The sequence below is a fragment of the Pongo pygmaeus genome, chromosome 19 (genome assembly GCF_028885625.2).
Source record: "Pongo pygmaeus isolate AG05252 chromosome 19, NHGRI_mPonPyg2-v2.0_pri, whole genome shotgun sequence".
In the NCBI taxonomy this organism is placed as follows: domain Eukaryota; kingdom Metazoa; phylum Chordata; class Mammalia; order Primates; family Hominidae; genus Pongo; species Pongo pygmaeus.
Genome location: NC_072392.2, coordinates 68,235,995 through 68,262,743, shown reverse-complemented (window position 1 = coordinate 68,262,743; position 26,749 = coordinate 68,235,995). Strand labels below are relative to the sequence as shown.

At 57.4% G+C, this 26,749-nt stretch overlaps 1 protein-coding gene across 19 annotated transcripts in view; it reads left to right on the top strand.

Moving 5' to 3' along the window:
* The window catches only part of CACNA1G (calcium voltage-gated channel subunit alpha1 G), a 66,556-nt gene extending 40,322 nt beyond the window's left edge, over nucleotides 1–26,234 (top strand). For 4 of the 19 annotated variants that reach the window (XM_054460106.2, XM_054460103.2, XM_063656990.1 and 1 more), the window contains 17 exons: nucleotides 214–337; nucleotides 1,983–2,051; nucleotides 2,198–2,382; nucleotides 3,336–3,462; nucleotides 5,083–5,208; nucleotides 6,100–6,189; nucleotides 7,026–7,218; nucleotides 14,507–14,658; nucleotides 15,419–15,528; nucleotides 16,573–16,706; nucleotides 16,994–17,064; nucleotides 17,184–17,262; nucleotides 17,358–17,479; nucleotides 17,791–18,144; nucleotides 23,058–23,226; nucleotides 23,519–23,688; nucleotides 25,179–26,234. In XM_054460106.2, coding sequence (XP_054316081.1) covers nucleotides 214–337; nucleotides 1,983–2,051; nucleotides 2,198–2,382; nucleotides 3,336–3,462; nucleotides 5,083–5,208; nucleotides 6,100–6,189; nucleotides 7,026–7,218; nucleotides 14,507–14,658; nucleotides 15,419–15,528; nucleotides 16,573–16,706; nucleotides 16,994–17,064; nucleotides 17,184–17,262; nucleotides 17,358–17,479; nucleotides 17,791–18,144; nucleotides 23,058–23,226; nucleotides 23,519–23,688; nucleotides 25,179–25,913 — 3,010 coding nt within the window. In that variant the 3' untranslated portion in view covers nucleotides 25,914–26,234. Of the gene's footprint in view, nucleotides 1–213; nucleotides 338–1,982; nucleotides 2,052–2,197; nucleotides 2,383–3,335; nucleotides 3,463–5,082; nucleotides 5,209–6,099; nucleotides 6,190–7,025; nucleotides 7,240–9,074; nucleotides 9,129–14,506; nucleotides 14,659–15,418; nucleotides 15,529–16,572; nucleotides 16,707–16,993; nucleotides 17,065–17,183; nucleotides 17,263–17,357; nucleotides 17,480–17,790; nucleotides 18,145–18,840; nucleotides 18,985–20,828; nucleotides 20,964–23,057; nucleotides 23,227–23,518; nucleotides 23,689–25,178 lie in introns of all 19 variants that reach the window. The other 15 variants (XM_054460104.2, XM_054460100.2, XM_063656988.1 and 12 more) reach the window with 9 other exon arrangements.
* The last annotated feature ends 515 nt before the right edge of the window (nucleotides 26,235–26,749 follow it).

The window sequence follows — 26,749 nt, the reverse complement described above, 5'->3', positions numbered from 1 at the left end:
GCAGGGGTCTGACCTATGTCCCGACCTCTTCTTCTCACGGGAAATTACCCCTGGCGATGCTATCAGGGATTTGAGAAGTGGCACCCTGCCTGGGGGTGTGAGCGGGGTGGCCTCAGCTGGGAGGGCTCTGGAGGGGTAGGGGCTGCGGGCAGTGCCTCTCGTTGCCACCTGCCCTGCCTCCCCTTCTCAGTCGTTGCCTCCATGCCTGGGCAGGTTCCGCCTCCTGTGTCACCGGATCATCACCCACAAGATGTTCGACCACGTGGTCCTTGTCATCATCTTCCTTAACTGCATCACCATCGCCATGGAGCGCCCCAAAATTGACCCCCACAGCGCTGTGAGTCACCAGCCCCGCTCCGGGCAAGGCCTCTCCTGGGGTTTGCACTCAGGACAAGTGAGGGAGGCGAGGAGGCCACAGTTGCTGACCTGCAAGTCACACAGCAGGGAGTGAGGGGGCCAGGACTCTCCTTCAGGCCTCTCACCAGATCCTGGTCCCCAGGACGCCACCTGTGTCCTCTCCTGCCTCAGTTTCCCTTCTATGATACACCAGCCCAGCTAGGTGCTTCGTCTCACTCCAGGCTATTTCTCATGGGCCAGAGGCTTGTGGGGCACATGCGTGAGTCAGGGAGTGCTGGGGCGGTGCAGGGGCTGTGTGCAGATGGGGAGGCATCTTGCCCAGTCTGCCTCGGGGCCTCGGGGGCATGCAGAGTGGCCATGGAAGCCGCTCTTCGCTCCTGGTGGTCCTTCCAGGTCAAAAACAAGTAGATTTTCAGGGGCCTTAGTGGGGACATGGGTCACTTCTGCTTGGCTGCGAATCTGTCAGTCCTTCTCAGAAGGAGAGCCAGAGGCCCTGTACATACCACCCCAGGATCGAACTCCATCAGGGTGGGCCCACCTCACCCTGGGAGCTGTCTCTTCCCAGCCTGGCATTGTAGCCCTTCGCTGTCGGCAGCAATTCTGGTTCCAGAAGGATGGGTGGGGGGTGGTTGTGTTTCCCCTCACGGCATCCTGCACCACTTGCTCAGAGGTAGCCAGGGTTTGCCTCTCATCCCTCCTTGCCATCTCCCACACCATTGTTTAGATTTCAGCGCTGCTGGGGCTTCTGTTTTCTATTAGGGTCGGGGTGGAGGGAGCCTGAGGAATGGCGGGAGCAGCCCAGGACTAGGCGGGTGAGAGAGCACCCGCACTGGGGACCTCACACCCGGAGTCACAGGGTAAGGCAGGGGCGCTGGCTGCACTCCAGCCTTGGCTGCCTCCCGCCTGAGGCCCTGCTGTAGAGCTCTCTGTCACCATGTCACTGTCTCCACGTCTCTCTCACCATCTTCCCACTCAGCTTCTCCGTCTCCAGCTCTGTCAATGTACCTGCTCCTCTCCTTCCCTCCTCTCTGTGCTCACACCCTGCCCGCCACCTCTCTAGAGATCTGCGCCCGTCTCCTGGCCACCCAGGGAGGGACTCAGTCCATGGATGCCAGGGAACTAGATGGCTTTCCTCCCTGCCCTGCCCCAGCCTGTGCCTGGGGGTGCAGAGTCTGTGTCAGGACCCCAGCTTCCACTGCTGCTCCATTTCTGGGGCACACGGCAGGAAAGCAAGTGAAGAGGTTGGGATGGCAGGCAGGGGTCAGAGATCAAGTGAGATCCTGCCCCAGTTTTTAAAAGGAACCAGGGAATAGGGCTTAGGATGTGGAACGCAGATCACAGCACTGCGGTGCAGATCCTCTCCCCCTCGGGCTAAGTGGCTGTGGGGGTGGGGAGCTCTGGTCACAGACAGGGGTGTGACTGTCCACAGAGCTGCAGGGGAGTCAAGGGGCCTGGCACTGGCTCTGTGCGTGTATGAGAGGGGCGTGATCTACATTGTTGTGGAGGGTGGGGGTCGTTTTCTGAGTCAAATGTTGGAAGCAGGTTTTGACTTGTGTATGCAGAGCAGACCTGGCCCAAGGGTGGGGGCTTCCTGGCGGGCAACCCCTGCCTCCCCTCTCTTGCAGGAACGCATCTTCCTGACCCTCTCCAATTACATCTTCACCGCAGTCTTTCTGGCTGAAATGACAGTGAAGGTGATGGGGGCTGGTGTTGGCTTGGGCCCTCTGGTTCCTGGTTGGGGTGGAGACGGCTTGGGCTGAGGATGGGAGGGTTGGCCACAGCACAGGGCAGGGCTGGGGCCAGCAGGGAGGGCGGCCGGTGACGCGGCGGCGGTCCCCAGGTGGTGGCGCTGGGCTGGTGCTTCGGGGAGCAGGCGTACCTGCGGAGCAGCTGGAACGTGCTGGACGGGCTGTTGGTGCTCATCTCCGTCATCGACATTCTGGTGTCCATGGTCTCTGACAGCGGCACCAAGATCCTGGGCATGCTGAGGGTGCTGCGGCTGCTGCGGACCCTGCGCCCGCTCAGGTGACTACCTCCCCAGCACCGGAACACCTCCAACAGGTGGCCCCCTCCGCAGGGACATCTCCCACCACCAGCACTCCCTGCCACCAAACAAAAGCCCGCACAGGCCAGCCTCCTGTCTGTGACCCCTACAGGCGATCCTGTCCCCGCCCCAGACAACACTCAGATTACAGCCGCAGTAATTTCCCTCCAGATGCACACCTGCTTTCCTCCTCTTCGACATGACATATTCCTCAGGGCCGCTGCACCATGTGATGTAAGGTGACTGCAGCCCTGTGCAGCGCACGGCACAAGGGCCCACGGGCAGGACTCTCAGTCTTCAGCTGCGGCTCTCCCTTGTGTGGCTTCTAGGGGTGACACTCAGCCCCTCCCCGTGAGGTGACAGACACCTCTTGCTGGCTTTCCCCATCTTCAGGCGCCTGCCAGGGACCACCCCTGGGTGACATTTCTCCTGGCCAGGGATCCACCCTCTCAGGAATCCCTTTCCAATCAGCCAGTCACCACCCCCAACTCAGATTTTTTTTTTTTTAATGGGGATGATGTGGAGTAATGGCGATGCTTCCCTAACTGTGATAGTCCATCTCCCTCTGCCCCTTCCCCTCTCTGCCTGCTCCCCTACAAGTTTATCTCCTGGTGCCCCCAACCCACAATACACTGCATCCCTAGGGAACGCCTCACTTGAGTTGAATCCTCCCCACTCCCAACCCAAACAGGTCATACATTTGACATCCTGGGATGGAGGTGGAGATGTGGGGCATGGGGATCTCTGCCACTTGTTTTGAGAGATTACAGTAGGGGTCCTGATGGCAGGGGTCCCATGAAAAGAGGACTGTGTTCTGCCACCAGAGGCCAGGAAGGGACCAGTGGTCAAGGTTGGGGGTGGGGAGTAGGGTCAAGGGACAAGGGAGGGTCTGGGCTGGGAGAAGCCTTATCACCTCCCTCCCTCCCCTCCCCAGGGTGATCAGCCGGGCGCAGGGGCTGAAGCTGGTGGTGGAGACGCTGATGTCCTCACTGAAACCCATCGGCAACATTGTAGTCATCTGCTGTGCCTTCTTCATCATTTTCGGCATCTTGGGGGTGCAGGTGTGTGGGGTTCTGGGGGCCAGCTGTGGGTGAAAGCCTGAGTAGGGCCCTTCCCCTTGGCCCCTGGGTCCTATGGCTCAAGCTGCTGTTGCTGCCTTCATTCCAGAAAGGAATAAGCAGGGACGCTTCCCTCCAGGCTCTAGGCCCTTTTACCTCCTGGGCATTTCGAAGAAAAGTGGGAGCATAGAGGAAGGCCCCAAGGAGGACCGGGGCTGCAGAGAGGCTTCAGGCCATGGGAGCCGCAGGCTGCTGTTCCTGCCCTCTGCACGCACTCCCTGAGCACAGACGCTGGCCCGCGGTCTACTCCGGGATCCCCTCCCTTCCTTCCCCGCTCAAGCACAGTGGGCTGCAGGCCAGGTCTGGGGATCCAGGGCCCAGACAGCTGGGCCAGGTTAGCAGCGTGCTGGCAGGCAGGCGGGTGCAGACCCCAGACGAGGCAGGAAGTGGGGGCTGCTGGGGAAACTTGGCCTTGGGCCCAGGGAGGAGACTTGGCTTTGGAAGAGAAAGAGCCAGAGCTGCCTGCAGGATTCAGCAGACGCCTCAGGGGGCCGGGGAGCCCCTCCATCATAGTCTTCCAGGGCCCTTGGCTCCAGCTGTTTCAGCTGCAGGGTAGACAGCTGGCTGTTCAGGCAGCGTGGGAGCCCCTGGGTGGCTACACCCTCCCTTCCCCGCTCCTCCTTCCCTTGGCTTCCTGGGATGTCCACTCTGCCCTGGGTCGGGGGGCTGTTCCCTGACTTCCTGGAAATTCTGTAGCCCTAGGGACCAGGCTGGGGTGCATTTACCAAAGCTGTGTGGTGCCTCTCTGTACACCCTCCCCACTCCCACCCAGTGCCCTTCCCCTTCCTCACTTCCCAGCCTCCTTGGGTCAGTAGAGTGAAGCATTGTTGAGCCCAGTCCTTCCGGTGGATTTAGGTCTGTTTCGAGCAGTTTGCTCAGGCCCCCTGGTCCTGCCTTCCCTTTTTCACCAGTAGTCATACATAGCCTGGTTTATACTGGAATGAGGGTGAGCTTTCTGATCAGACAGACCTGGGTTCAAGCCCCCTTTCTGCTACCTGCTGGCTATGGGACCTTAGTGAGTGGATTAACTTCTCTGAGCCTCAGTTGTTTTATCTGTAAAGTGGGGTTGAAGATACCCACTCCCCCACCCAGAGTTGCTGTGAGAATTAAATGCCTAGCTCACTGGTTCTCAAACTTGAATTTGCGTCAGAATCACCGGAACAGCTTGTTAAAAGATTGCTGCTCCCCCACCTCAGAGTGTATGATTCAATAGATCTGGGCTGAGCCTGAGAAGGTGTGTTTCTAGCATGTTCCCAGATGATGCTGGGGACTCCCACTTGGCACACGCCTGGCCTAACCATTGGTGGAAGATGAATGACTGTTACCCGCCTCCACCCTTTCCCACTGCCCGCCCGGATTACCTTTCCTCCCCACTCTTGGAAAGGAAGGGGGCGTCGGCAGGGGAGACTCTTGTCAGTGTTTCCCTGACTTGACTGCCCCCAGAGCAGAGCACCCCACACTCACCCAAAATGTGCCCAGGCTGGTGTGGGGGTGGGGCTCAGGAGTCCTGGGCTTCCTGTGGTCACAGCTCACTTTTCTCTGTCTCTGGGAATGTGTGTCCAGCTCTTCAAAGGGAAGTTTTTCGTGTGCCAGGGCGAGGATACCAGGAACATCACCAATAAATCGGACTGTGCCGAGGCCAGTTACCGGTGGGTCCGGCACAAGTACAACTTCGACAACCTCGGCCAGGTGAGCCCCAGGCTCAGAGGTGGGGCTGTGGTGAAGGAGGCTGGAGGGGGCACAGGGCCATGCTTAATGATACCTGCTGACTCCAGTGGAGGTGGGCTCCACGAAGAGATCAGCCCTTCACACCCTCTGCTGTCTAACCAGCAGCATGTCGCAAAGCCCAGTCCATCCCGCGGTGCCCCAAAAAGTGGGCCCATGGGGTCTCTAGCTGTCCTTAAATATGAAGAAACAGGGGCTCAGAGAGGGTAAGGGGCTTGCCCAGGGCCACAGAGCTACATGGTGGAGCAGGAAGCACACATGGCAGTAGGGGCAGGTAGCCCTGGATGTGAATCCTGTGCAAATCCTGACCCCACCATTGTCAGCTCAATGACCTGGAGCAGCTGACTTACCAGGGCCTCAGTTTCATTAACTGGTGAATGGAGTCACCTCCATTCACTGGTGAATAGAATCTCCTCGGAGGTCACAGTAAGGATGCAATGAGATGATGTATATATTTCTTTAACATGGTGGAAGGGACGGGTATATTGTCAAGATAATTCCTTTCCTCACTCCATATTTGCAGAAACAGAAATGTAGAAAATGAAGTTGCTTGCTCAGTTTTGCTTCCCAGACCCACCCTGGTTTTGGTTTCTGGATTTCCAGGGTTTCTTGGTCCCTTGTCCTACCTGGTGGAGGGCAGAGGGTGTGACCATCTCTCAGGGCCCCTCCAGCTGCAGCTCAGCTATGGAACCCTGAGAGGGAGGGCTCTCCTGGAGCCTGGAGTGTGACTCCAGCTTGACCCCTCGAGGGCTGGGGTACTTGGAGCTGATGCAGGAGACACTTTGGGGGCAGGTGGTAGGTGATTCAGCCACACATCCTAGACTTCAAATGTCTCCTTCTCCTCCTCCCTATCAGGCCCTGATGTCCCTGTTCGTTTTGGCCTCCAAGGATGGTTGGGTGGACATCATGTACGATGGGCTGGATGCTGTGGGCGTGGACCAGCAGGTAGGGCTGAGGTGGGCAGGATCCATCTGTGGGCTCAGGTCACTCAGCATGGGCTGATTCCAGGACAGAATGAGCAAGGCAGGGTGGCAAAATGCCATGAAAGAAGCATCACATTTTACAGCAGAGGCTGTTGCTGGTAGCCTGTGGGCCAAATCTGGGCATGTTTTATTGGTCTACAACATGTTTAACATTTTTTGAATTAGTGATGAATATTTTTAAACTGGTGAATTTGGGCTGTGTGCAGTGGCTCACACCTGTAATGCCAGTGCATTGGGAGGCCTAGGCAAGAGGATCACTTGAGGCCAGGAGTTGGAGACCAGCCTGGGCATCATAGCAAGACCCCCAGCTCTACTAAAAATAAAAACAATTAGCCAGGTGTGGTGGTATCATCTGGAGTCCCAGCTGAGGTGGGAGGATCTCTTGGGCCCAGGAGTTCGAGGCTGCAATAAGCTGTGATCGCACCACTGCACTCCAGCCTAAGCAATAGAACAAGACCCTGTCTCTAAAAAAGAAAAAAAAATGGTGAGTTTTACACAGAAATCCAGATTTGTGTCTACTCAGGAAAAGTCTGAAGATTTGGGAACACTGGGCTTGCATTCCCTCAGGGCAGGAGTCAGCCAGAACAAAGAGGCAGTTTTGGATGGAGAATCTACTCTCCCCTTTACCACAGTCCCTGCCCCTCCCTGCTGCTTCACATCAAACCCACACCATTCATTTCCATCGCCTGTCAGGTGGCTGTAGCTATTTGGGTTTGCAGGAACCTAGGCTGTGGGCAGCTCCTAAGACAGCTTGCCCTCGGGCTGATGCCTCCGCCTGTCCTTCCTGCTCCCCGCCAGCCCATCATGAACCACAACCCCTGGATGCTGCTGTACTTCATCTCGTTCCTGCTCATTGTGGCCTTCTTTGTCCTGAACATGTTTGTGGGTGTGGTGGTGGAGAACTTCCACAAGTGTCGGCAGCACCAGGAGGAAGAGGAGGCCCGGCGGCGGGAGGAGAAGCGCCTACGAAGACTGGAGAAAAAGAGAAGGAGTAAGGAGAAGCAGATGGCTGGTCGGTAGTCTTTCCACCTCTCTCTGGGTCGTGCTTGACCTTGGCCTTGCGACTGCAGGGGGCTGGGTGCTGGGGCCGGGGGCAGGGAGAAGAGGCTCCCACCCCCCTCCTCACCTCCTTCCCCCCAAGAGCATGTCTGCCTTTAGAGCGAGCATGAAGCAGACCACTTCAGCCCCATGGGTAGGGGGAGCTGTCCCCACCCTGGGGGCTCCCAGGACCTCAGCATCATCCTCTCCAGATGATACCAAATGGAGGTTGACACCCAGCCCCCCCCGAGCTTGACTCTCAGAGGAGCCTCATTGGCTGCTCCACTGCCCCATGCCAGCATCTAGAGGCCCAGGGTGGGCAGCAAGCATCTCAACCCTGCACCCACCTAGTGTCTGCAGCTGCCGAGCAAAGCCTCAGCAGAACTCAGTAATGGACAACAGCGTGAAAGAGAACCCAGACACCCCTCCCTCCCTATCTCTAACAAAACTTTCTACCATTATATATATATATATATTTCTGCTAAACTAAAAAAAAAAAAAAGCAAAAATGAAAACAAAAAAAGAAAACTCCCCTTGGCTTGGGGAAGTTCTGGAAGTTCTGGAATAACCTGGGCCCCTGCAGCCCCTCACCTCCTCACCTGTGCTCCCCAGCATCTCTTGGCATTGGGTGGGTGAAGCCCCCATCCATCCGTCCTCATGCCCTTATGCCATGGGTGGGCCGAGACTAAGTGAGAAGACAGAGGCCAGGAAGGATGTGAGAGACGCGGCAGGCGCCCAGGCCCCTTTGTTTCTGGGGCATCCCCAGGTGCGTCTGCACCTGTCTCCCTCTCTCCCGGGTTCCAGGGCTCCCATCTGCCTGGTACAGCGTAATCTCCGCGCCTCTCTCTCTCAGTCACGGCCCACGTCTCTCTAAGTGTCTTTTGTGTGGGTTTCTCTAAGCCTTTGTGTGTCTGTCTGTGTGTCTCTCTCTGTCTGGGGTGAGGGTTTCCCATGCTCTCTTCACCTTTTCACAAATCGTCTTCCTTCCGCCGATAAGATGGGTGCGGTGGCCTGAGTTTTCCTTTGGTGTGTTCACATGTGAGTACCACCAAATGAGTGAGGGGTTGCCGTGCCCCTGCCTCCCCTCTGCTGTCAGCTCTATCTCCCGCGGCCTGGGAGTGGCACTGTGAGGAGGGGGGAGAGTGTGGGAGTTGCAGACGAGGGTGGAGGTGGGAGGGGACTTGTGTTCCCTGTGAAGAGCGGGAGCTGCTCCAGGATGTGGGGGAGACACTGGCCTCTGGGCAGCAATGGGAGGTGCCATTCTCCATGTCCCCCACCCTCACTATCAGCACCCACAAGGCCTTCTGCTCGGCTCCGGGTAGGGGTCCGGGCTCGGCTTCCCTGTGGATGTCTGCAGCCGAGCAGGTGCACTGTCCTCCGTGGCCACCGTCCCACTCCTGCTCCATCCTCCCCACCCCCTCCTCACAGTCGGGCAGATGGAATTCTTTTGGCAGGCGGCACTTGTGGCCCCTGCCTGCCCAGCTGGCTCCCCTTCTGGGGTCTGTAGCTGTCTCAGGTGCAGCTGAGGCCACAACGCGGGAGAAGTGGACATCTGTGCCAATGACCAGCTGCCTGCCCCTCCCAGTGCCTCCCTGCCCCGTGACCCTGACCAGCTAGCCACATTGCTTGGCTTCCTCAAGTACCCTGTGCCCCCAGCTTCGGGCTAGACATTCAGAGCCAGCCACCCATGCTCAGCGCACCCCACCCATAGGCAGAGTGAGGTGGGAGCTGAGGGGAAGCCGCCCCTGAGGGGCCCTGCCCAGCGCACCTGGTCCGGCCAGTGACCAATGTCGTGTTTCGTTCTTTTAGATCTAATGCTGGACGATGTAATTGCTTCCGGCAGCTCAGCCAGCGCTGCGTCAGGTACTGCGTCTGGGGTGTGGGCTCATGCGCGTGGGGACATGCTCTTCACTCCCTCCCCGTGGCTCATTGATTCTATCCTCTTGGGGTGAAGGGGTGAGGGTCCCTGGGGTCCCCAAGAGGGCAGGGGCTGAAGCGCTGGGCTCTGCAGCATCCCGCAGGCCTGCGCCAAACTGGACGAGAGGCGAGGGCCTGAGGCCTCTCTGCCGACGCCCTTTGGAGAGCCCACCTTCCCAGCAAGGGCTTCCTTGGCCGGCCAAGCTCCCCATCTCCCGCTACCTCTTCCCTCCCGTGCCTCCTCCTTGTAACTCACCGGTCGATTATTAGAGCTGCAAATCTCTCCTGTCTCCTTTTGTCTGAGGGGAGACTTTGATCCAAGGGAGCAGGATGAGAGGAGCAGAGAGGGGAAGGATTTGTTTTAAAAATGTAACGATGAATAATTGAACAGACTCATTAATAGTCAAGTGATCACGGTGGCTGCGTCATCGCTACAAACAGCAGGAATTGGGAATCAAAGGCCTGAGTTGGCCACGAGCTTCTTCCAAAAAAAGCCAAAGATTTGGGAGTGACTTGGGTCCTTATTTTCAAGAGCCGTGTCTCTGGGAAGAGCCTCCTGGTCCAGCCCACCCTCCATGGTCCCTCGGTCCCCTGCTCCCCTCTCCCCCACTGGCCCCCAGATGGAGGTGTGGAGGCTCATGGAGTCCGTGGCAGGGCTGTGGGGCCTCATAACACTATGTCTCCAGCTGGTGGTTCCCAAGCTGTTCATCCCCAAGGCCCCCAGTTATCATCTCCTCCAACAGACTTCACACTTTAGAAGGCTGTCTATGAAGTTAAGAGCACTTCAATAATGACTTTCTTTCATCATTTTTACTAATCAGAGGCACATCTAATTGCTAATCACAGCTTCTGAGCTGCAGAAGGTTACGCACTAAATGATGGCAAAGAAAGACCATTTCGTCATTAAATTAGTCTGTTGGGCCTTAACACAGGCAAAGTATAGGGTTTCTTTCAAGCTTTTTGAAGTATTGGAAAGAACATAAGGGCTGGGCGCGGTGGCTCACACCTGTAATCCTAGCACTTTGGGAGGCTGAGGCGGGCGGATCATGAGGTCAGGAGTTTGAGACCAGCCTGGCCAACATGGTGAAACCCCGTCTCTACTAAAATTAGCCGGGCGTGGTGGCACATGCCTGTAATCCCAACTACTCGGGAGGCTGAGGCAGGAGAATCGCTTCAACCCGGGAGGCGGAGGTTGCAGTGAGCCGAGATCGCGCCACTGCACTCCAGCCTGGGTGACAGAGTGAGACTCCATTTAAAAAAAAAAAAAAAAGAGAGAGAGTGAGAACATAAGGACCCCCATGGCTCCTGCAGGCTTGGAACTTCAGTCTGGGAACCACCGGCTCCACTTTCCCCACTCCCCTGGAAGCTAGAATCAGGCAGATGTTGCCCTGGGGATGTTGGGCGTCATGATCTGTGGGGCCTCAGGGACCCACCCAAGAGAGAACCTCTGAGCCTCCATTGAGTAGGTCATCCCTGAGGCCCTCGGTGCTATGGCCCCATGATGCTAAGCAGTGGTGTTTGGCATTGAGAGACTGCCTCTCTGGGGCTCAGGAGTCTCTGGCTGGTTTGTGTCTGGATTGCCAGGGTCCCCACATCTCTGCATCAGGCTGTCTTGCAAATTCCTGACTTGTTAGGGGATGAGGGGAGGGAAGGAAGAAGTGGCCTTCAGCTTTTCTCTTACGGGCCCACCTGGTCTGTAGACTGAAGTGTGCACACTTTCACACTCACCCCAAAACATCCTAGCGCAGGGCTAGCCCACAGAGACTTTTCCACCTTGGGTGTTATCCCAGAAATCAACACATGCAGACTCTCATGGCCCCTAAGACGTGACTCGCCCACTCAGTGCTAAACACTCTCGTGACCCTTGCACTGCACTCCCATTCCGGGTACCTTCTGCTGTGCTCCTGAAGTGGACAGACCCCACTGTATCCTGGGGTGGCACACGCAGGCGTGTACACCAGTTACCTTCCCTGGCTGTTGATGAGGACTCAGAGACCCCGAACAAGGGCTCAGATCATCCTATATCCCACTTCCTAGGACCTGGAGTTCTGCGTGGCCTATGCCAGAGCTTTTCAAACTTCCATGTGCATAAGAATCACCTGGAAAGCATAAACACAGATTCCTGGGCCTTACCCCAGAGGTTCTCCTACAGCGGTGCAGATGCACTGATCTACCCACTAGGGGGATGGGGACAGAGTCAAACGCAGTCCAGGGCTGCTGGGAATCAAACCCGTGCACCACACCTCCCTGCTAGCACTCCTGTCCTGGTGCTGCTCCCAGCAGGAGAGGGAGAGCCAGACCCTAGGGAAAGGCAGAAGAGCAGAGCCTGTGATTATCAGGGGAATGGGCCTGACCAGACGCCTGGGTCCACCCCGGCTTCCCAGATGGAGGGAGGGACCGGGGCTGCTGGGTCATCAGGCTGCCCCACAGGACAGCTAAGCCTCCAACACCAGCTCCACTCTCCTTGGCCACCTGCGGCATCGACCTCCACTCACTCACCCTCTTTCCTTCCACCAGGCCGGGACCCAGTGATCAGGCCTGGGCACGGCAGCTGAAGGTGTGGCCTCTGCCGTGGGGGGCCTGTGTCCTTGGGAGTGACCCCTGTCTTCCGCCTACTCATTGCCACTCCCCTTTGCAAACCCTCCGCCCTGGCCGTGCCTTGGGCTCCCTGTGACTCCTACTAACTCACTGTGCCTGTTGCCTTGCAGCCCTCCTTCTGCACTCCTCCCTCCCTGCCCCTAACTGGGGGCCTGGGCCGCCCCAGATATGCCCTTCCCCCCACTATCTGACTCTGGTATTTTCTCCACCTAAGGCAGCTCATCCTGGTGGGAGGCAGGGAGGTGGTGCCACAGCTACCAATGCATCAGTGACCACAGGTCCAGGCTCCTCCTGGGCTATGGTTGGAGCTCTCAAAGCAGCAGGCTTGCCCAAGGCTCCTCCCAGGGGCTTTCTATTTCTTCTCCACACCCGGATGCTTGCCTGCAGAGCCGAGGTCCAGAGAGCAGCAAAGGGGGGTGGCATCACCAGGCCCCAACTGTGGAGGCCTTTGGGCAGACCATCCAGGGGTGTCCTCTGGGCCAAAGTCTCAAAGCCTTGTGTCTGTAGCCACCTGGCAACTGGCGAGGGACTTGGGCTGGAAGTTCGGGTCCAGCTCGGTCATGCCTCGTAGCTAGCTGAATGACTCACTTTTTGCCTGGCTTCATTCTCTCCCTCTGAAAAACAAAGGGGTTGCCCGAGGAGATGCTGATCAGATTGGCCTGGTACTCTTTGGACCTGCGCTCTAATGGGGGATTTCTGGCAGCCTCAGCACCTGCCGTCTGGGGTAGGGGCCAGGGTGGAGGGGCGTTTGTACAGACCTCAGGGGCCGGGACCTGTCTATAAGCAGATGTCCTGCCTCAGTCCTCCTGCCCCGCCTTCCTTCTGGGTCTCTTGGAGGAGGGTCCCGGCTGAATTGAAGCCCACCCACCCCACAGACCCCTAGCGCAAGGCCAGAGTTGGTGGGAGCAGCTGCTCCGTTTGGCCTGGAACTGCCTACAGAGTCAGGCTGGGGTGACGGGGAGAGGGGGGCAACTCTCCCAGCCTCTCCTCTACATTGTCTCAGCTAATAATGGGGCTAATAAGGAGCCGCTTTTTCTAACCTAATTGTATTCAAACATTTTAGTTAATTCTCCATTCATATTTTAGCATAATGGGATCGGGTGCTCTCGGCATTTATGGAGATTAATGCAGAGAAAACGTTCCGGCTGCTCAGGCAATGCAGGGCGACTAGCGCCCTCTGGTTCTTGTGGTACTCAAGGAAGGAAGGAAGAGGCCCGGCCCACCCGGCCCACCCTCCACCATCGTGGTGTAGATGACCCGTAGCCTCCTGTCCTCCCTTGCCCCAGGCTCTCCAGCCCCACACTCTTGGGGCTCTGTTCTCGAACAAACAGAGCCACAGTTGGCTGGCCGATCTCTGAAAACAGGAAGATGGCCTCATGCACGCCTAAGGCACAGCAGAGTGCCGGGGACTGTCTGCTCCGTGGTCATCCACACCTCAAGGCCGATGCTGGAGAGTGGCCAAGTGGGCCCGGAGCATGGCAACCCACGAGGCTGGATGTGCAATACCTGGGTGCTCTTCTTCCTTCAGCCTCGGGTGGGAGCCCACCCCAGGCTGCTCCTTGCCTCAGTTTACCTCTCTGTTCAATGGTCCTGTGCATGGGAAAGGACAGTTACATCTGAGCTGGCCTGGGCCCAAAGCTTCCTGCTGCCCCTAAGCCAGCTACCCCCTGGCTCAGGCCTCAGAGGCGGCAGCCCTCACTGGCTGGCTTCCCCCTAGACCTCCTGAGACACGGAAGGGCTGTCTGGGACCTGAGGCTGCCACACACCTCCCCGTGAAAAGCCTCTTCCTTCTTTGTGGCTTCGTGGGAGACCAATCTGTCAACATCCTCCCGAGAACATGTGCCCCAACTTGGCCTGGCCCTTCCTCAGCACCTGGAAGAGGGCCCCCCTGAAATCTCCTGCCCCCAGATTTATTCTGCCTTCTTGGCAGCCCAACCTTCTGGCTCCGTGATTTTCATGACTAAGTGGTTCACTAATTACAAGAGAAATATTATGCCTCTGACAGATCTCAGACAGTGCTTCCAGCCCGGCCTGCAGTCTAAGGCTGCCCAAACACCCAGGAGCAGGCTGGGCAGTGCCTCATTAGAAACTGGGTGAGTCCAACAGGTGGGGCCCTCCCAGCTTGAGTCTGGGATGGAGCAGAGCCCCAAGGCCTCCCCTCTTGCCCTCACTGACACTGGAGGCCCTCTGGGTGGGTCAGTGCAGCCAGCCAAGAAGATGTCCAATTTCCAATCTCCGGTTTTATCTCCAAATCCCAGCTCTGTGTAATCTCCTCTGCTCCCCCGGGGGGCTGAGCTTGGTGAAGGAGCAAAAGCCTTTGCCTCCCCGTTGATGGAGCATCCTCTGAGCCTGAGGAGACCAGTTGTTTTTCATCGTGTCGATCTGGCCTTGCTGCGGAACACTGAATCGAGGGTGTTATGAGGGGCTGGTGGATTTTGGAGGCTGCCTAGGGGAGGGGGCTCACCTGGCGTCTAATGTAGGTGGGGGGCTCTGCATGTCCTGATCCATCCTGCCCTCAACTGCAGCCAGTACAACAGATGCTTGGAGGGGGACACGCCCAGACGGCTGCCCCCACCAAGGGGCAGCGTGGGGAGGGCGAGGATGGTGATGATTATGGAATGTTTCGGTTCTGGCGTTAGAGGCTGGTGGCTGTGAGGGACTGGGGGTGGAGGGGTGTGGGGGGCACGGGCCTGACACTTGCTCTGCTCTTCCCCCTGCCCCATCAGAAGCCCAGTGCAAACCTTACTACTCTGACTACTCCCGCTTCCGGCTCCTCGTCCACCACTTGTGCACCAGCCACTACCTGGATCTCTTCATCACAGGTGTCATCGGGCTGAACGTGGTCACCATGGCCATGGAGCACTACCAGCAGCCCCAGGTAGGAGCGAGTGGACCAGCCATCTGGCCCCCTCACCTCCAGCTGCGGAACCTCTGGGCAAGGTTAACACAGCCTGAGCCAGGGTACCTCTGTGCCAAGCAAGTGCTAGGCACACTACATAGGTTCCTCTTGTGCCCCTTGGAGGTGGGTATCATCTTTGTTTTATAGATGAGGACACTGAGGCTCAGAGATGTTAGTTGATGTGGCCAAGGTCACACAGAAAGGGAGTGGAGGACCTGGTTTCTTCACCCAGCAAATGTTGAGTGTCTACTATGAGCTGCGCTCTGGATCTTTGAGGGTAAAAAGGCAGATGGATGCCTGCCCTTCTGGAGTTGAGATTCTAGCGAACGTCCAGCTCCAAAGCTCACCTGTGACCTTGCCACTTCTCCAGTCAGCCTCCCTTGGCTGCCTTCCAGCCCCCGGTTTCCCCATCCGTCCAATGAGGGGGTTGAATCTGTAATGCACAAGGCCCCTTCCCGTCCTGGCATGCCGTGTCTTCTAGTACATTCTCATGTGACCTCCTCACCATCTCCCAAGGAGAAAGATCCTTTAGCATAAGGTTGATTCATTCATGTGAATGAGTACCCTACTCCCTTCTGGAGTGGTGGCTAATGGCCAGCCATCATGGCGGGAACAGAGAAGACGGGTCTCCTTGGAGTTCCCCCGCCTCTCAGACCTGGGTGGTATGATGGAGGGGCGGGGAGACAGGCCCCAGCCCTGGGCCTTAAGGGACCCTGCATCTTGCCCCCATCCCTGCCAGATTCTGGATGAGGCTCTGAAGATCTGCAACTACATCTTCACTGTCATCTTTGTCTTGGAGTCAGTTTTCAAACTTGTGGCCTTTGGTTTCCGTCGGTTCTTCCAGGACAGGTAACGGAGAAGAGGGGGGTCTCGGGGACTTGCGTAGAGATAGAAAGGAATGAGTCTCTTGGGGAAATACCCAGGAAGACCTAGTGTCTAAAGACCTTTCTTAATTCCTGAGGTTCAGCCCCCACCCTGTGGCCGATGTAGGGGACTAGGGACCATCGAGGACCAGGAGATGGGAAGGCATGGAGAGAATTTGACAAGACAGGGCCTGGGGGATGCTGGCAGCTAGAAATCAGTGTGACTAGCCTGGGGCTTAAGAGCACAGAGCCTGGAGCCAGACTGCCTGAACTGGATTTGAATCCTGGTCTCACCACTTAGTAGCTGGTGGCCTTGGGTAAGTTACTTAACCTCTCTGTGCCTCAGTTTCCTCATTTGTAAAATGAGAGAAAATAATAGTATCCACATCACAGAGCTGTGAGATTATGAATTCCTATTTGGTTTTGAGGTTGTTTTTGTTTTGTTTTGTTTTGTTTTGTTTCTGATGCCCAGGCTGGAGTGCAGCAGCTCAGTCATGGCTCACAGCAGCCTTGACCTCCTGAGCTCAAGCTGTCCTTTCACCTCAGTCTCCCAAGTAGCTGGGACTACAGGCACCCACTGCCACACGCAGCTAATTATTTTTTATTTTTATTTTTAGTAGAGACAGGGTCTCACTATGTTGCCAGGCTGTTCTCGAACTCCTGAGCTCAAGTGATCCTCCCACCTCAGCCTCCCAGAGTGCTGGGACTGCAGGTGTGAGTTCCTATTTGTAAAGCCCTTAAAAGTGCCTGGTGCATAGTGAACACCATGTAAGTGCTAAATTAAAAAAAAAAAAAAAAAGCAAATGAATACAAATGAAAAGCAGAGGCTTTTGAGCTAAAGTCCTAGTCCTACTCATGCCACCAGTTGGCTGTGTGGCCTTAGATAAGCCACGCCTCTTCTTTGTGGGATGGGAGGCTGGACCCGCTGATGTCTGCCTTCCTTTCCAGCCCTGTCTTTCTGTGCCACGACTGCCCCCTCCTTCAGGAACCCCTTCCCCCAACTCAGGGAGCTGTATTCTGGGCTTTCCAGGTGGAACCAGCTGGACCTGGCCATTGTGCTGCTGTCCATCATGGGCATCACGCTGGAGGAAATCGAGGTCAACGCCTCGCTGCCCATCAACCCCACCATCATCCGCATCATGAGGGTGCTGCGCATTGCCCGAGGTTGGTGCCCAGCCCACGCACCTGCCCTCCTAGGGTGACCAGCCCAGGGAGCGAGAGCAAGGGTCGGCTTTGTGGCTGGCCAAGGCCTGGGTGGCTGTGGGTTCCCATGGGTCTTTCTCCCACCTTCTGCCAAGGGAGGCTGGGGACAGGGCTGAGGGTGGGGATGCAACCTGGCTGGCTGGGGGATGGCCATCCCAGCAGCCCCAGCCCAGCCCTGGCCCTGACTCTGCCAGCTGTCTGGCCAGGGACCCAAAGGGGCCAGCTCATGACGTTGTCCTGTTCTGCAGTGCTGAAGCTGCTGAAGATGGCTGTGGGCATGCGGGCGCTGCTGGACACGGTGATGCAGGCCCTGCCCCAGGTAGCCGGAAGGTGGGGGGGCCTCTGGGGAGGGGGAGGTGCTTTCCAGAGGGAAGGGGCTCAGAGAAGCTGACTGGGAGATCCAGTGGCATCGTTTCTATTTCTTCTCCTCTTTTCCAGGTGGGGAACCTGGGACTTCTCTTCATGTTGTTGTTTTTCATCTTTGCAGCTCTGGGCGTGGAGCTCTTTGGAGACCTGGGTGAGTTGGGGTAGGGGAGGATGGAGGAGCCAGGGCTGGAGACCAGGGGCCTCCTGGACTAACATGGGCCTCTCCCCCTTTCCCTCCTCCCCCAGAGTGTGACGAGACACACCCCTGTGAGGGCCTGGGCCGGCATGCTACCTTTCGGAACTTTGGCATGGCCTTCCTAACCCTCTTCCGAGTCTCCACAGGTGACAACTGGAACGGCATTATGAAGGTAAGGGCCCAGGGTTGGCCTAGGCTCCAGGGAGGCAGCCCCACTTCCTGAGCTAGGATTCCTTGGGAAGATGAATTGGCCACAAATAAAAGCATGTGACCTTCTCTCCCTCTTGCTAGAACACTCTGGAACTACCTCTCCCAGGAACATGCTCTGACTCTCACTTGTAGTGCTCCTTTGCCCCCAAACACTCCCTCCTCCTCCCCTTCCTTCCCATCCTCCAATGCTCTGTGACACCAGTGACCTGATTTTCCACAACAGCTCCAACCACCGTCCTCCCCAGCCTCACCCCTCTATTCCACCCTCCCCAGGACACCCTCCGGGACTGTGATCAGGAGTCCACCTGCTACAACACGGTCATCTCGCCTATCTACTTTGTGTCCTTCGTGCTGACGGCCCAGTTCGTGCTAGTCAACGTGGTGATCGCCGTGCTGATGAAGCACCTGGAGGAGAGCAACAAGGAGGCCAAGGAGGAGGCCGAGCTGGAGGCTGAGCTGGAGCTGGAGATGAAGACCCTCAGCCCCCAACCCCACTCGCCGCTGGGCAGCGCCTTCCTCTGGCCTGGGGTCGAGGGCCCCGACAGCCCCGACAGCCCCAAGCCTGGGGCTCTGCACCCAGCGGCCCATGCGAGATCAGCCTCACACTTTTCCCTGGAGCATCCCACGGTGAGCAGACGCCCACCCCGGCCGCTAGAGGAGCTGGGGCAGGAGAAGGGTGTGGAGGGTGGCGGGTGGGAGCCAAGCGGGCAGCACGCAAACCCTAGGGCTCCTCCTGGAGCCTCCCGCCCTCCGTCCTGGATGCTGAGCAAGCAGTCACTGCCCCTCCCCAGGGATGGCTGCCCACACTCACCCCACAGGGCCACCCCAGCAGACGGGCCAGCTTAGCCATGCTCTGCTCCTCCAGCCTGGTCTGGCCTTCCCTTCCTGACTCATAGGTTCAAGGCTAAGTTTTCTGTTTCCTTCCTGTTTCTTTCTTACCCTTGCCCGACTGCCAAATCTCTTTCCTACCCACCCTTTAACCTGCCTGATTCTCTTCCATCTCTCCATCCTTTTATCTTCTCTTTACCTCTCTCTCTCTCTCCCCCCGCCGTGGGCTCTACTCATTTTCCATCTCCCATCTCTCCTTCCTCCTCCACCTTCCCTCTTCCCCACCCCCTCCTCTTTGTCTCTTTGTTGCTGTGTGTGTGTGTGTTTGTGTGTGTGTGTGTGTTTGTGTGTGTGCACATGTGCATGTGTGTTGTCTGGGTGTCACCTCTTTCTCCCTGTGTCTCTCGTCAATCCCCTTCCACGACACTTCCCATCACTGCCCTCTGACCCCTGCTCCCCTGCCTCTCCGGCTCCCCTTACGGGCTGGCTCCCCAGGACAGGCAGCTGTTTGACACCATATCCCTGCTGATCCAGGGCTCCCTGGAGTGGGAGCTGAAGCTGATGGACGAGCTGGCAGGCCCAGGGGGCCAGCCCTCTGCCTTCCCTTCTGCCCCCAGCCTGGGAGGCTCCGACCCACAGGTTACTGTGCCCCTGTGCTGTGCCCTCTCCCCTGACCGCGCTGGGCTGTGCCACGCTGTGCCATGCTTCTGGGGAAGCTGGGAGTGTTCCTGCCCACTGGGTATCTGTAGAAAGTGCAGCCTCGGGGCCTCAGTTGAGTGCAAGAGGCAGTCAGGGGTTCTTCTAGACTGAGATCACCTCCAGAAAAGAGTTGGAAGGCAGGGCTGCTGAGATTGCCCCTCTGATACAGAGAAGGGTGTGTGGAGGAGGAGCTTGGGGAGGGGAGAGGGGATTTGTAAGAATCTGGAAGAGAAAAGGGGGGATGGGGCAGAAGATAAGTTGGCAGTGGGACCTTAGAGGGTGGAGGGAAGGAGGTATCAGATCCAGGGAGGAAGGCCTCCGGAGACAGTGTAGGTGGCCAGGGAGCCCGCTGCCAAGCTGCAGTCTCTCTATCCGCTCGTGTCCAGCACACACTTGCCAGTCCTCAGTTTGGTGGCTTTTTAAGCCATGGAGCCCACTGGGCATGGTGAGTGCTGTCAGGAGCCACTGATTTCTGTCCTGAAAGAGATAGAAGTCTCCAGCTGGGAGTGGATTTTGAGAACTTGGTGTGAAATAGGACTTGGCTTCCTGCCCAAGCCCAGCCCCTTCCCACAGCGCCACTTGGCCCCCTCCCCCAGTCCCATCTAATTCCAGGCCTTCTGCTTTCTGGGCTGTTCCTGCCCTCCTGCCCTCCCCTTGATCCCCTCACCACCACCTACTACCATGTGACAGAGGGCCCGACCCTCCCTCCACCTAGGTGAGAGGCTGCAGACCCGGAGTGGAGACAGGTGTCAGCTGGAGACAGAAAAGCCGAGTCCTCCAGAGGCCCTTTTGGGTGGCGGGGCAGGCAGGTTCTTAGGAAGCCTTTAGCCTGATCCCCAAAAAATGGACAGTGATCCTCATGTGGGAAGGGACCTTGCCTCTTGTTGGGATTCAGTCTCAGATCTGGCAATGACCTAGAATGATCAGTGGGAAAGTGAGTCCCTTTCCAAGGCCTCCCCTTCCTGAAAGAGGCTCACAGGGAAAGGTTGTGGGAGAAGAGGACACGATGGGAAGGTGATGGGGCTCCGGGAGGGATGGTCCAACTGTCCCCTAGCATCCTGTGGGCACTGAGGCACCCCCTGGGTCCCAGGTGAGCCAGCCAGATGGTGTGGCGGCCCACTCGAGTGTGCCCACTTCAGGCCAACGGGAGGAGAACACCTCCCAGAGCCCAAGTTGGAGAGGGCGAGCAGGCTGCAGGCAGGCGGAGGAGGGCCCACGAGGGGAGAAGTCAGAATCTGGGGGCAGGCCAAGTCCTACCAGGCTGTTGGAAGCCGAGAGAATAGTCAGAAAACAGCCGTCAGATTAGCGGCATTGTCCCTGGCGCCCCCCCGTGCCGCTCTGTCTGTGCCGGGAGGAGAGACAGTGCTTTGCTGGCCTTTCTTCATTTTTTTTTTTTTTTTTTTGGTATCATCTTTTTGAGAGTCGAAAGCCCTCGGTCCTCCCGCTCCCTCCCTGGGTGGTGGTAGTGTGGGAGGGGCTGGGGAGGCTCCTGGGGTATCTTTAGAATGTGTTTCTGTGTCTCCTCGCTTTGTCAGTGTTTGCTCTGGCTCTTCAGTGCCTGCCGCAGCCTCTCTGATCAGAGCAGGGGGTTGAAGTGGGTGCGGGGAGGCACTGTCAGCTTGTTTGGGGAAAGGGTGGGGAGAGAGAAGGGATGCCTTTTTTCCCACCCCCCGTGCTTCGTGAAAAGGGGGAAGTGGGGACTGAGAGAGAGCGCGTGTATGTGTGCGCACGCGCGTGTGCGCTGTCCTGGTTTCTCATGCCTGATCATCTCTCTCCCTGTCTAGATCCCTCTAGCTGAGATGGAGGCTCTGTCTCTGACGTCAGAGATTGTGTCTGAACCGTCCTGCTCTCTAGCTCTGACGGATGACTCTTTGCCTGATGACATGCACACACTCTTACTTAGTGCCCTGGAGAGCAATGTACATACACACTGCCCTCACTGCTCCCGGCCACCCCCGGGGCTGGGCTGGCTGCAGGGCTCCAGATCGGCCCAGGGAGGGTCCTGGGGCCGCCTCCTCTCAGTTTGCTGCCAGGCTCCACCCAGAGGCATCAACTGTCAGGCCCTCGGTGGCCCACGCTTTGCTGGCACAAGGTCTTCAGGTCCCCCACTGGTGACAAAGAGATTAGATAAGATTAAATTGGGGCCTTGCCCTGAAGGGTATAGAGGCAGCAGCAGCCATTATGAAAAAGTGAATCCAGACACCCAGGAGTGACACGGCCCAAAACAGGTGTCATCAGAGTCAATCTATGAATTTGGAGCCCTGTGCAAGCCAGCCCTCCCTGTCCCTGCCCCACTCCTCCCCACCCCACCCCACCCCCCCACAACATGAGACCTTCACACCACGTGGTGGGTGAGAGCCGCATCTCTGCCACCACTGCCATGCCCTTCTTCACCTGGAGCGCTGTTCCTGTCTCCTCCGTCACTGTCCCTGTGTGTCCCTGCGTCTTCACCAAACTCAGTGGGGTGAAAGGGGCTTCTCTGTGCTCTGACAGCTTCCCTACCCTTTCCCTTCTCCAGCTCCCGTCCCTTCTGACTGTGAGCAGCCCCCTCCTCTCCACTGTTCCCCTCCTGTTGTCAGAGGAGGGCCCAGCTGAGGCAGGGACTGGACCACCGGCGGGGGTGTCCCTAGGGGTCTTGGGTGGCTGGCAGTAGTGGAGCCTGGGGCTGAGAGGGGAAGCAAAATAAGATTGTCCTCCAACTTAGCCATCCTCAGCCCTGCTGGGGCTATTTAACTGGCTGGGCCTGCATGGGGACAGGACCCCTACAGCCTCCCTGGGAACAAGGGGTGAAGGGTTCAGGGGGAAGGGGGTCACAGAGTGATGGAGAAACCTCTTGAGAACAAACCTAGGCTCCCTCATGCTGGAGTCCAAGGCTAAGTACCTCCCTTCTCTGAAACAAAGCAACAACCCCACTCCCACCCCGAGTCTGTCCACTAAGGGAGCAGCTGAATTTGGCTTCCACCCTCACCTGCCAGAGTTATTGGTTAAAGTGGAGGTCAGGGAGCCAGCTGTGACACGCCTCTGGTGGTCATCTGCCATTCAACCCACCTGAACCCAACCCAGGCCCTGTGCTGGGACCTGGGGCTGCTGTAAGAACTGGATGAACAGCCTGCAACCTGCAAGCTCTCCTGAGCTGCCTGGTCCCTGCTCCTTGGGAGGGTCCTCTCCCCATCACCTCCCCAACCGACAGCACAGGGTTGTAGGGGCTGCTGTTGGCCTTTTTTTTTTTGAGACAGGGTCTCACTCTGTTGCCTAGGCTGGAGTGCAGTGATACGATCCCAGCTCACTATAGCTTTGACCCCCCGGGCTCAAGCAATCCTCCCACCTCAGCCTCTGGAGTTGCTGGGATTACAGGTGCCACGCCACCATATCCAGCTAATTTTTTTTTTTTTTTTTTTTTTAGAAATGGGGTTTTGCCATGTTGCCCAGGCTGGTCTCAAACTCCTGAGCTCAAGCGATCTGCCCACCTTGGCCTCCCAAAGTGCTGGGATTACAGGCATGAGCCACCAGCCACCGTGCCTGGCCTGCTGTTAGATTTTAATCCTCCCCTGAGCTGCTCTGGGTCAGGGCCCCAGCCCGCCCCTGTGGACACCAGGACTCCCTTCAGAGCCTCTAAATGGGGCCTTTAGAATGAGCTTGTGAGCCACCTGCAGGGCTGGGGGCTGGGGGCTGCTCTCCCTTCTCTGGATACCTCCCCGCCCCTCCACCACCACAGTGGGAGCTTAAAGGTGATGCAATGTGTGCAGTTTTGCAGGGGGTGGGGGGCAGGGCCTGCAGACTCTCCCGGCTGCCCAGACCCCCTCCTACTTGCTTCCTCCCCGCGTGTGGAGGGTTCATCCATGTGTCTGCCCCTCTCCCCAGCCACGCTCATGCCCATCTCTACCTTGTCCTGGGAGGGCATGGGGGTGAGGGCTGGGCGGGGGGTGCTGCTGCTTTCTATTGTCAGCGCTGCCTCAGTTACCAAACCCAGACACACCCTCTTCCTCCACCTCCCTCCCCTGTTCCTTTTGCAGATTCAGCCCCACCCCACGGAGCTGCCAGGACCAGACTTACTGACTGTGCGGAAGTCTGCGGTCAGCCGAACGCACTCTCTGCCCAATGACAGCTACATGTGTCGGCACGGGAGCACTGCCGAGGGGCCCCTGGGACACAGGGGCTGGGGGCTCCCCAAAGCTCAGTCAGGTACCAGGGCCAGAGCAGGCCAATTTGGCTCACACAGGGAGATTCCATCCTGGCCTAAGCCAGTCCTGATCTGAAGGGATGGGGAACTGAGGCAGCCAAAGAGGTCTCTCTGACCTCAGGGGAGCCTGCAGCCTGGGGGAATGGCTTTGAGTCCAGGGGGTAAGGAGGTTAGGGTAGAGGCCCTGATAAGGGGGAGAGAGTGGAAGGGAGGGCTCAGGTGGGAGCCTGCTCCCCTGAACCCTCCAGCTCCATTCTCTCCCCCCACCCCTCCCCTGCTTCCCTCCCTCCACAGGCTCCGTCTTGTCCGTTCACTCCCAGCCAGCAGATACCAGCTATATCCTGCAGCTTCCCAAAGATGCACCTCATCTGCTCCAGCCCCACAGCACCCCAACCTGGGGTACCATCCCCAAACTGCCCCCACCAGGACGGTCCCCTTTGGCTCAGAGGCCACTCAGGCGCCAGGTGAGCAGGTGTGGAAAGGCAGGCACAGGCCTGGGGGCTGGACCCTCTGCTGCTGCTGATGACCTGGGTTGACACTTTCATTCTTCCAGCAAATATTTATTGTGTGCCAGTGATGTGCCAGGCTCAGTTGCAGATATCAGGGACACAGTACTGGGCAAAGCGGAAGTGGTCTGTGCCTTCTTGAAATTTGCACCCGGTTCCTTGTTCCACTGAGCAGGCCTGGAGACCAGAAGGGGTAGTGCTTGCCCAGGGTCACGCCTGTCTGGTCGGAGGTAGAACCCCAGTCTCTGGTCTTTCCTTCCTCACCAACCAGAGCTGCCTCCTAATTCTTCTCCACACTCTGGACTGAGCTATGGGGCACAAAGCAGGTTTTAAGTGTCTTCACTTTTGGCCAAGCCTGGGGCCCACCTTCCAGAGCCCACATTCTTTTTTTTTTTTTTTTTTTTTGAGTTTCGCTCTTGTTGCCCAGGCTGGAGTGCAATGGCACGATCTCGGCTCCCCGCAACCTCCGCCTCCTGGGTTCAAGCGATTCTCCTGCGTCAGCCTCCCGAGTAGCTGGGATTACAGGCATGCGCCACCATGCCTGGATAATTTTGTATTTTTAGTAGAGATGGGATTTCTCCACGTTGGTCAGGCTGATCTCCAACTCCTGACCTCAGGTGATCCGGCCGCCTCAGCCTCCCAAAATGCCGGGATTACAGGTGTGAGCCACCACGCCCGGCCCCAGAGCCCACCTGTGATAAGGCCACAGCCCATGCCATGTGTGTATCCTGAGGCATGAGCGTGGACACATGAGAATCTCAATCCCACATGCTTGGGGGAGCAGGCACAGTCCTTATTCATTCTGCAAATAGTCACTAAGCAGCCTCTGTGTGCCAGGCACCGGGGACACAGCCCCTGCCCCCTGAAGCTCACAGTCTAATAGTGGAGACATACCTGCCATCAGATCATTGCAGCCTCAGCTCACAGCTGCCAGACACCCATGTGTGGGGGGCAGCAGGGACACAGAAGAGGAAGGGGTCGGTTTTACTTGGGGACGGAGACTGTCACACACTGTGTCACAGAGAACCTGAGTCCGTAAAATCGAGGGATTCTTGCCAATCAGGAAGGGTATTCAGAGCCAAAGGGGAAGTCTAGGCAGAGGCGGGGAGGCGTGAAGGAGCCAGCTCAGTGAGCAGAGATGGCCTGGCTTCTCTCTCATATCCCAGGAGGCAGGGGCTGCAGAGAGAGCGATTCTCGTAGGCTTAGGGGAGACCAGAGCATGGGGGAGGGAAGACAGGGTTTAGTGGGGAGAGAGGAGGCATGGTGGACCACAGAGGTCAGGCTGCAATGACCCCTATCTCCTAGTAAGAGCGGCTACCAGGACCTCTGCTTAGGATGGTCCTGCTGTGCATGGTGGTGGTGGGCGGGGGGCACAGCCAGCTTGACAGGAGGGCTAGTCCATGCTGGAGAGGAGACTGCTGGGCTGAGCCCTCCCCCACCCCATATAGGCAGCAATAAGGACTGACTCCTTGGACGTTCAGGGCCTGGGCAGCCGGGAAGACCTGCTGGCAGAGGTGAGTGGGCCCTCCCCGCCCCTGGCCCGGGCCTACTCTTTCTGGGGCCAGTCGGGCACCCAGGCACAGCAGCACTCCCGCAGCCACAGCAAGATCTCCAAGCACATGCCCCCGCCAGCCCCTTGCCCAGGCCCAGAACCCAACTGGGGCAAGGGCCCTCCAGAGACCAGAAGCAGCTTAGAGTTGGACACGGAGCTGAGCTGGATTTCAGGAGACCTCCTGCCCCCTGGCGGCCAGGAGGAGCCCCCATCCCCACGGGACCTGAAGAAGTGCTACAGCGTGGAGGCCCAGAGCTGCCAGCGCCGGCCCACGTCCTGGCTGGATGAGCAGAGGAGACACTCTATCGCCGTCAGCTGCCTGGACAGCGGCTCCCAACCCCACCTGAGCACAGACCCCTCTAACCTTGGGGGCCAGCCTCTTGGCGGGCCTGGGAGCCGGCCCAAGAAAAAACTCAGCCCGCCTAGTATCTCCATAGACCCCCCCGAGAGCCAAGGTCCTCGGCCCGCGCCCAGCCCTGGCGTCTGCCTCCGGAGGAGGGCTCCGTCCAGCGACTCCAAGGATCCCTTGGCCTCTGGCCCCCCTGACAGCATGGCTGCCTCGCCCTCCCCAAAGAAAGATGTGCTGAGTCTCTCCGGTTTATCCTCTGACCCAGCAGACCTGGACCCCTGAGTCCTGCCCCACTTTCCCACTCACCTTTCTCCACTGGGTGCCAAGTCCTAGCTCCTCCTCCTGGGCTATATTCCTGACAAAAGTTCCATATAGACACCAAGGAGGCGGAGGCGCTCCTCCCTGCCTCAGTGGCTCTGGGTACCTGCAAGCAGAACTTCCAAAGAGAGTTAAAAGCAGCAGCCCTGGCAACTCTGGCTCCAGGCAGAAGGAGAGGCCCGGTGCAGCTGAGGTTCCCGACACCAGGAGCTGTTGGGAGAAAGCAATACGTTTGTGCAGAATCTCTATGTATATTCTATTTTATTAAATTAATTGAATCTAGTATATGCGGGATGTACGACATTTTGTGACTGAAGAGACTTGTTTCCTTCTACTTTTATGTGTCTCAGAATATTTTTGAGGCGAAGGCGTCTGTCTCTTGGCTATTTTAACCTAAAATAACAGTCTAGTTATATTCCCTCTTCTTGCAAAGCACAAGCTGGGACCGCGAGCGCATTGCAGCCCCAACGGTGGCCCATCTTCAGCGGAGAGCGAGAACCATTTTGGAAACTGTAATGTAACTTATTTTCTCCTTTAACCTCGTCATCATTTTCTGTAGGGAAAAAAAAAGAAAAAGAAAAAATGAGATTTTACAAATGAAATGGAACCTTTTTATATATACATACGTACGTATCTATCTATCTATCTATCTATATATATATATATATAAAATAAAGTAATTTTCCTAAATAAAAAGCTAATCACGGTCCAGAGTAAAAACAAAAGGGATGGAGAGTTAGGCACGTCCAGATGGCATTGATGAGAGAGAGATCCTGGAGATGGGGAGTGGGCGGCGGGGA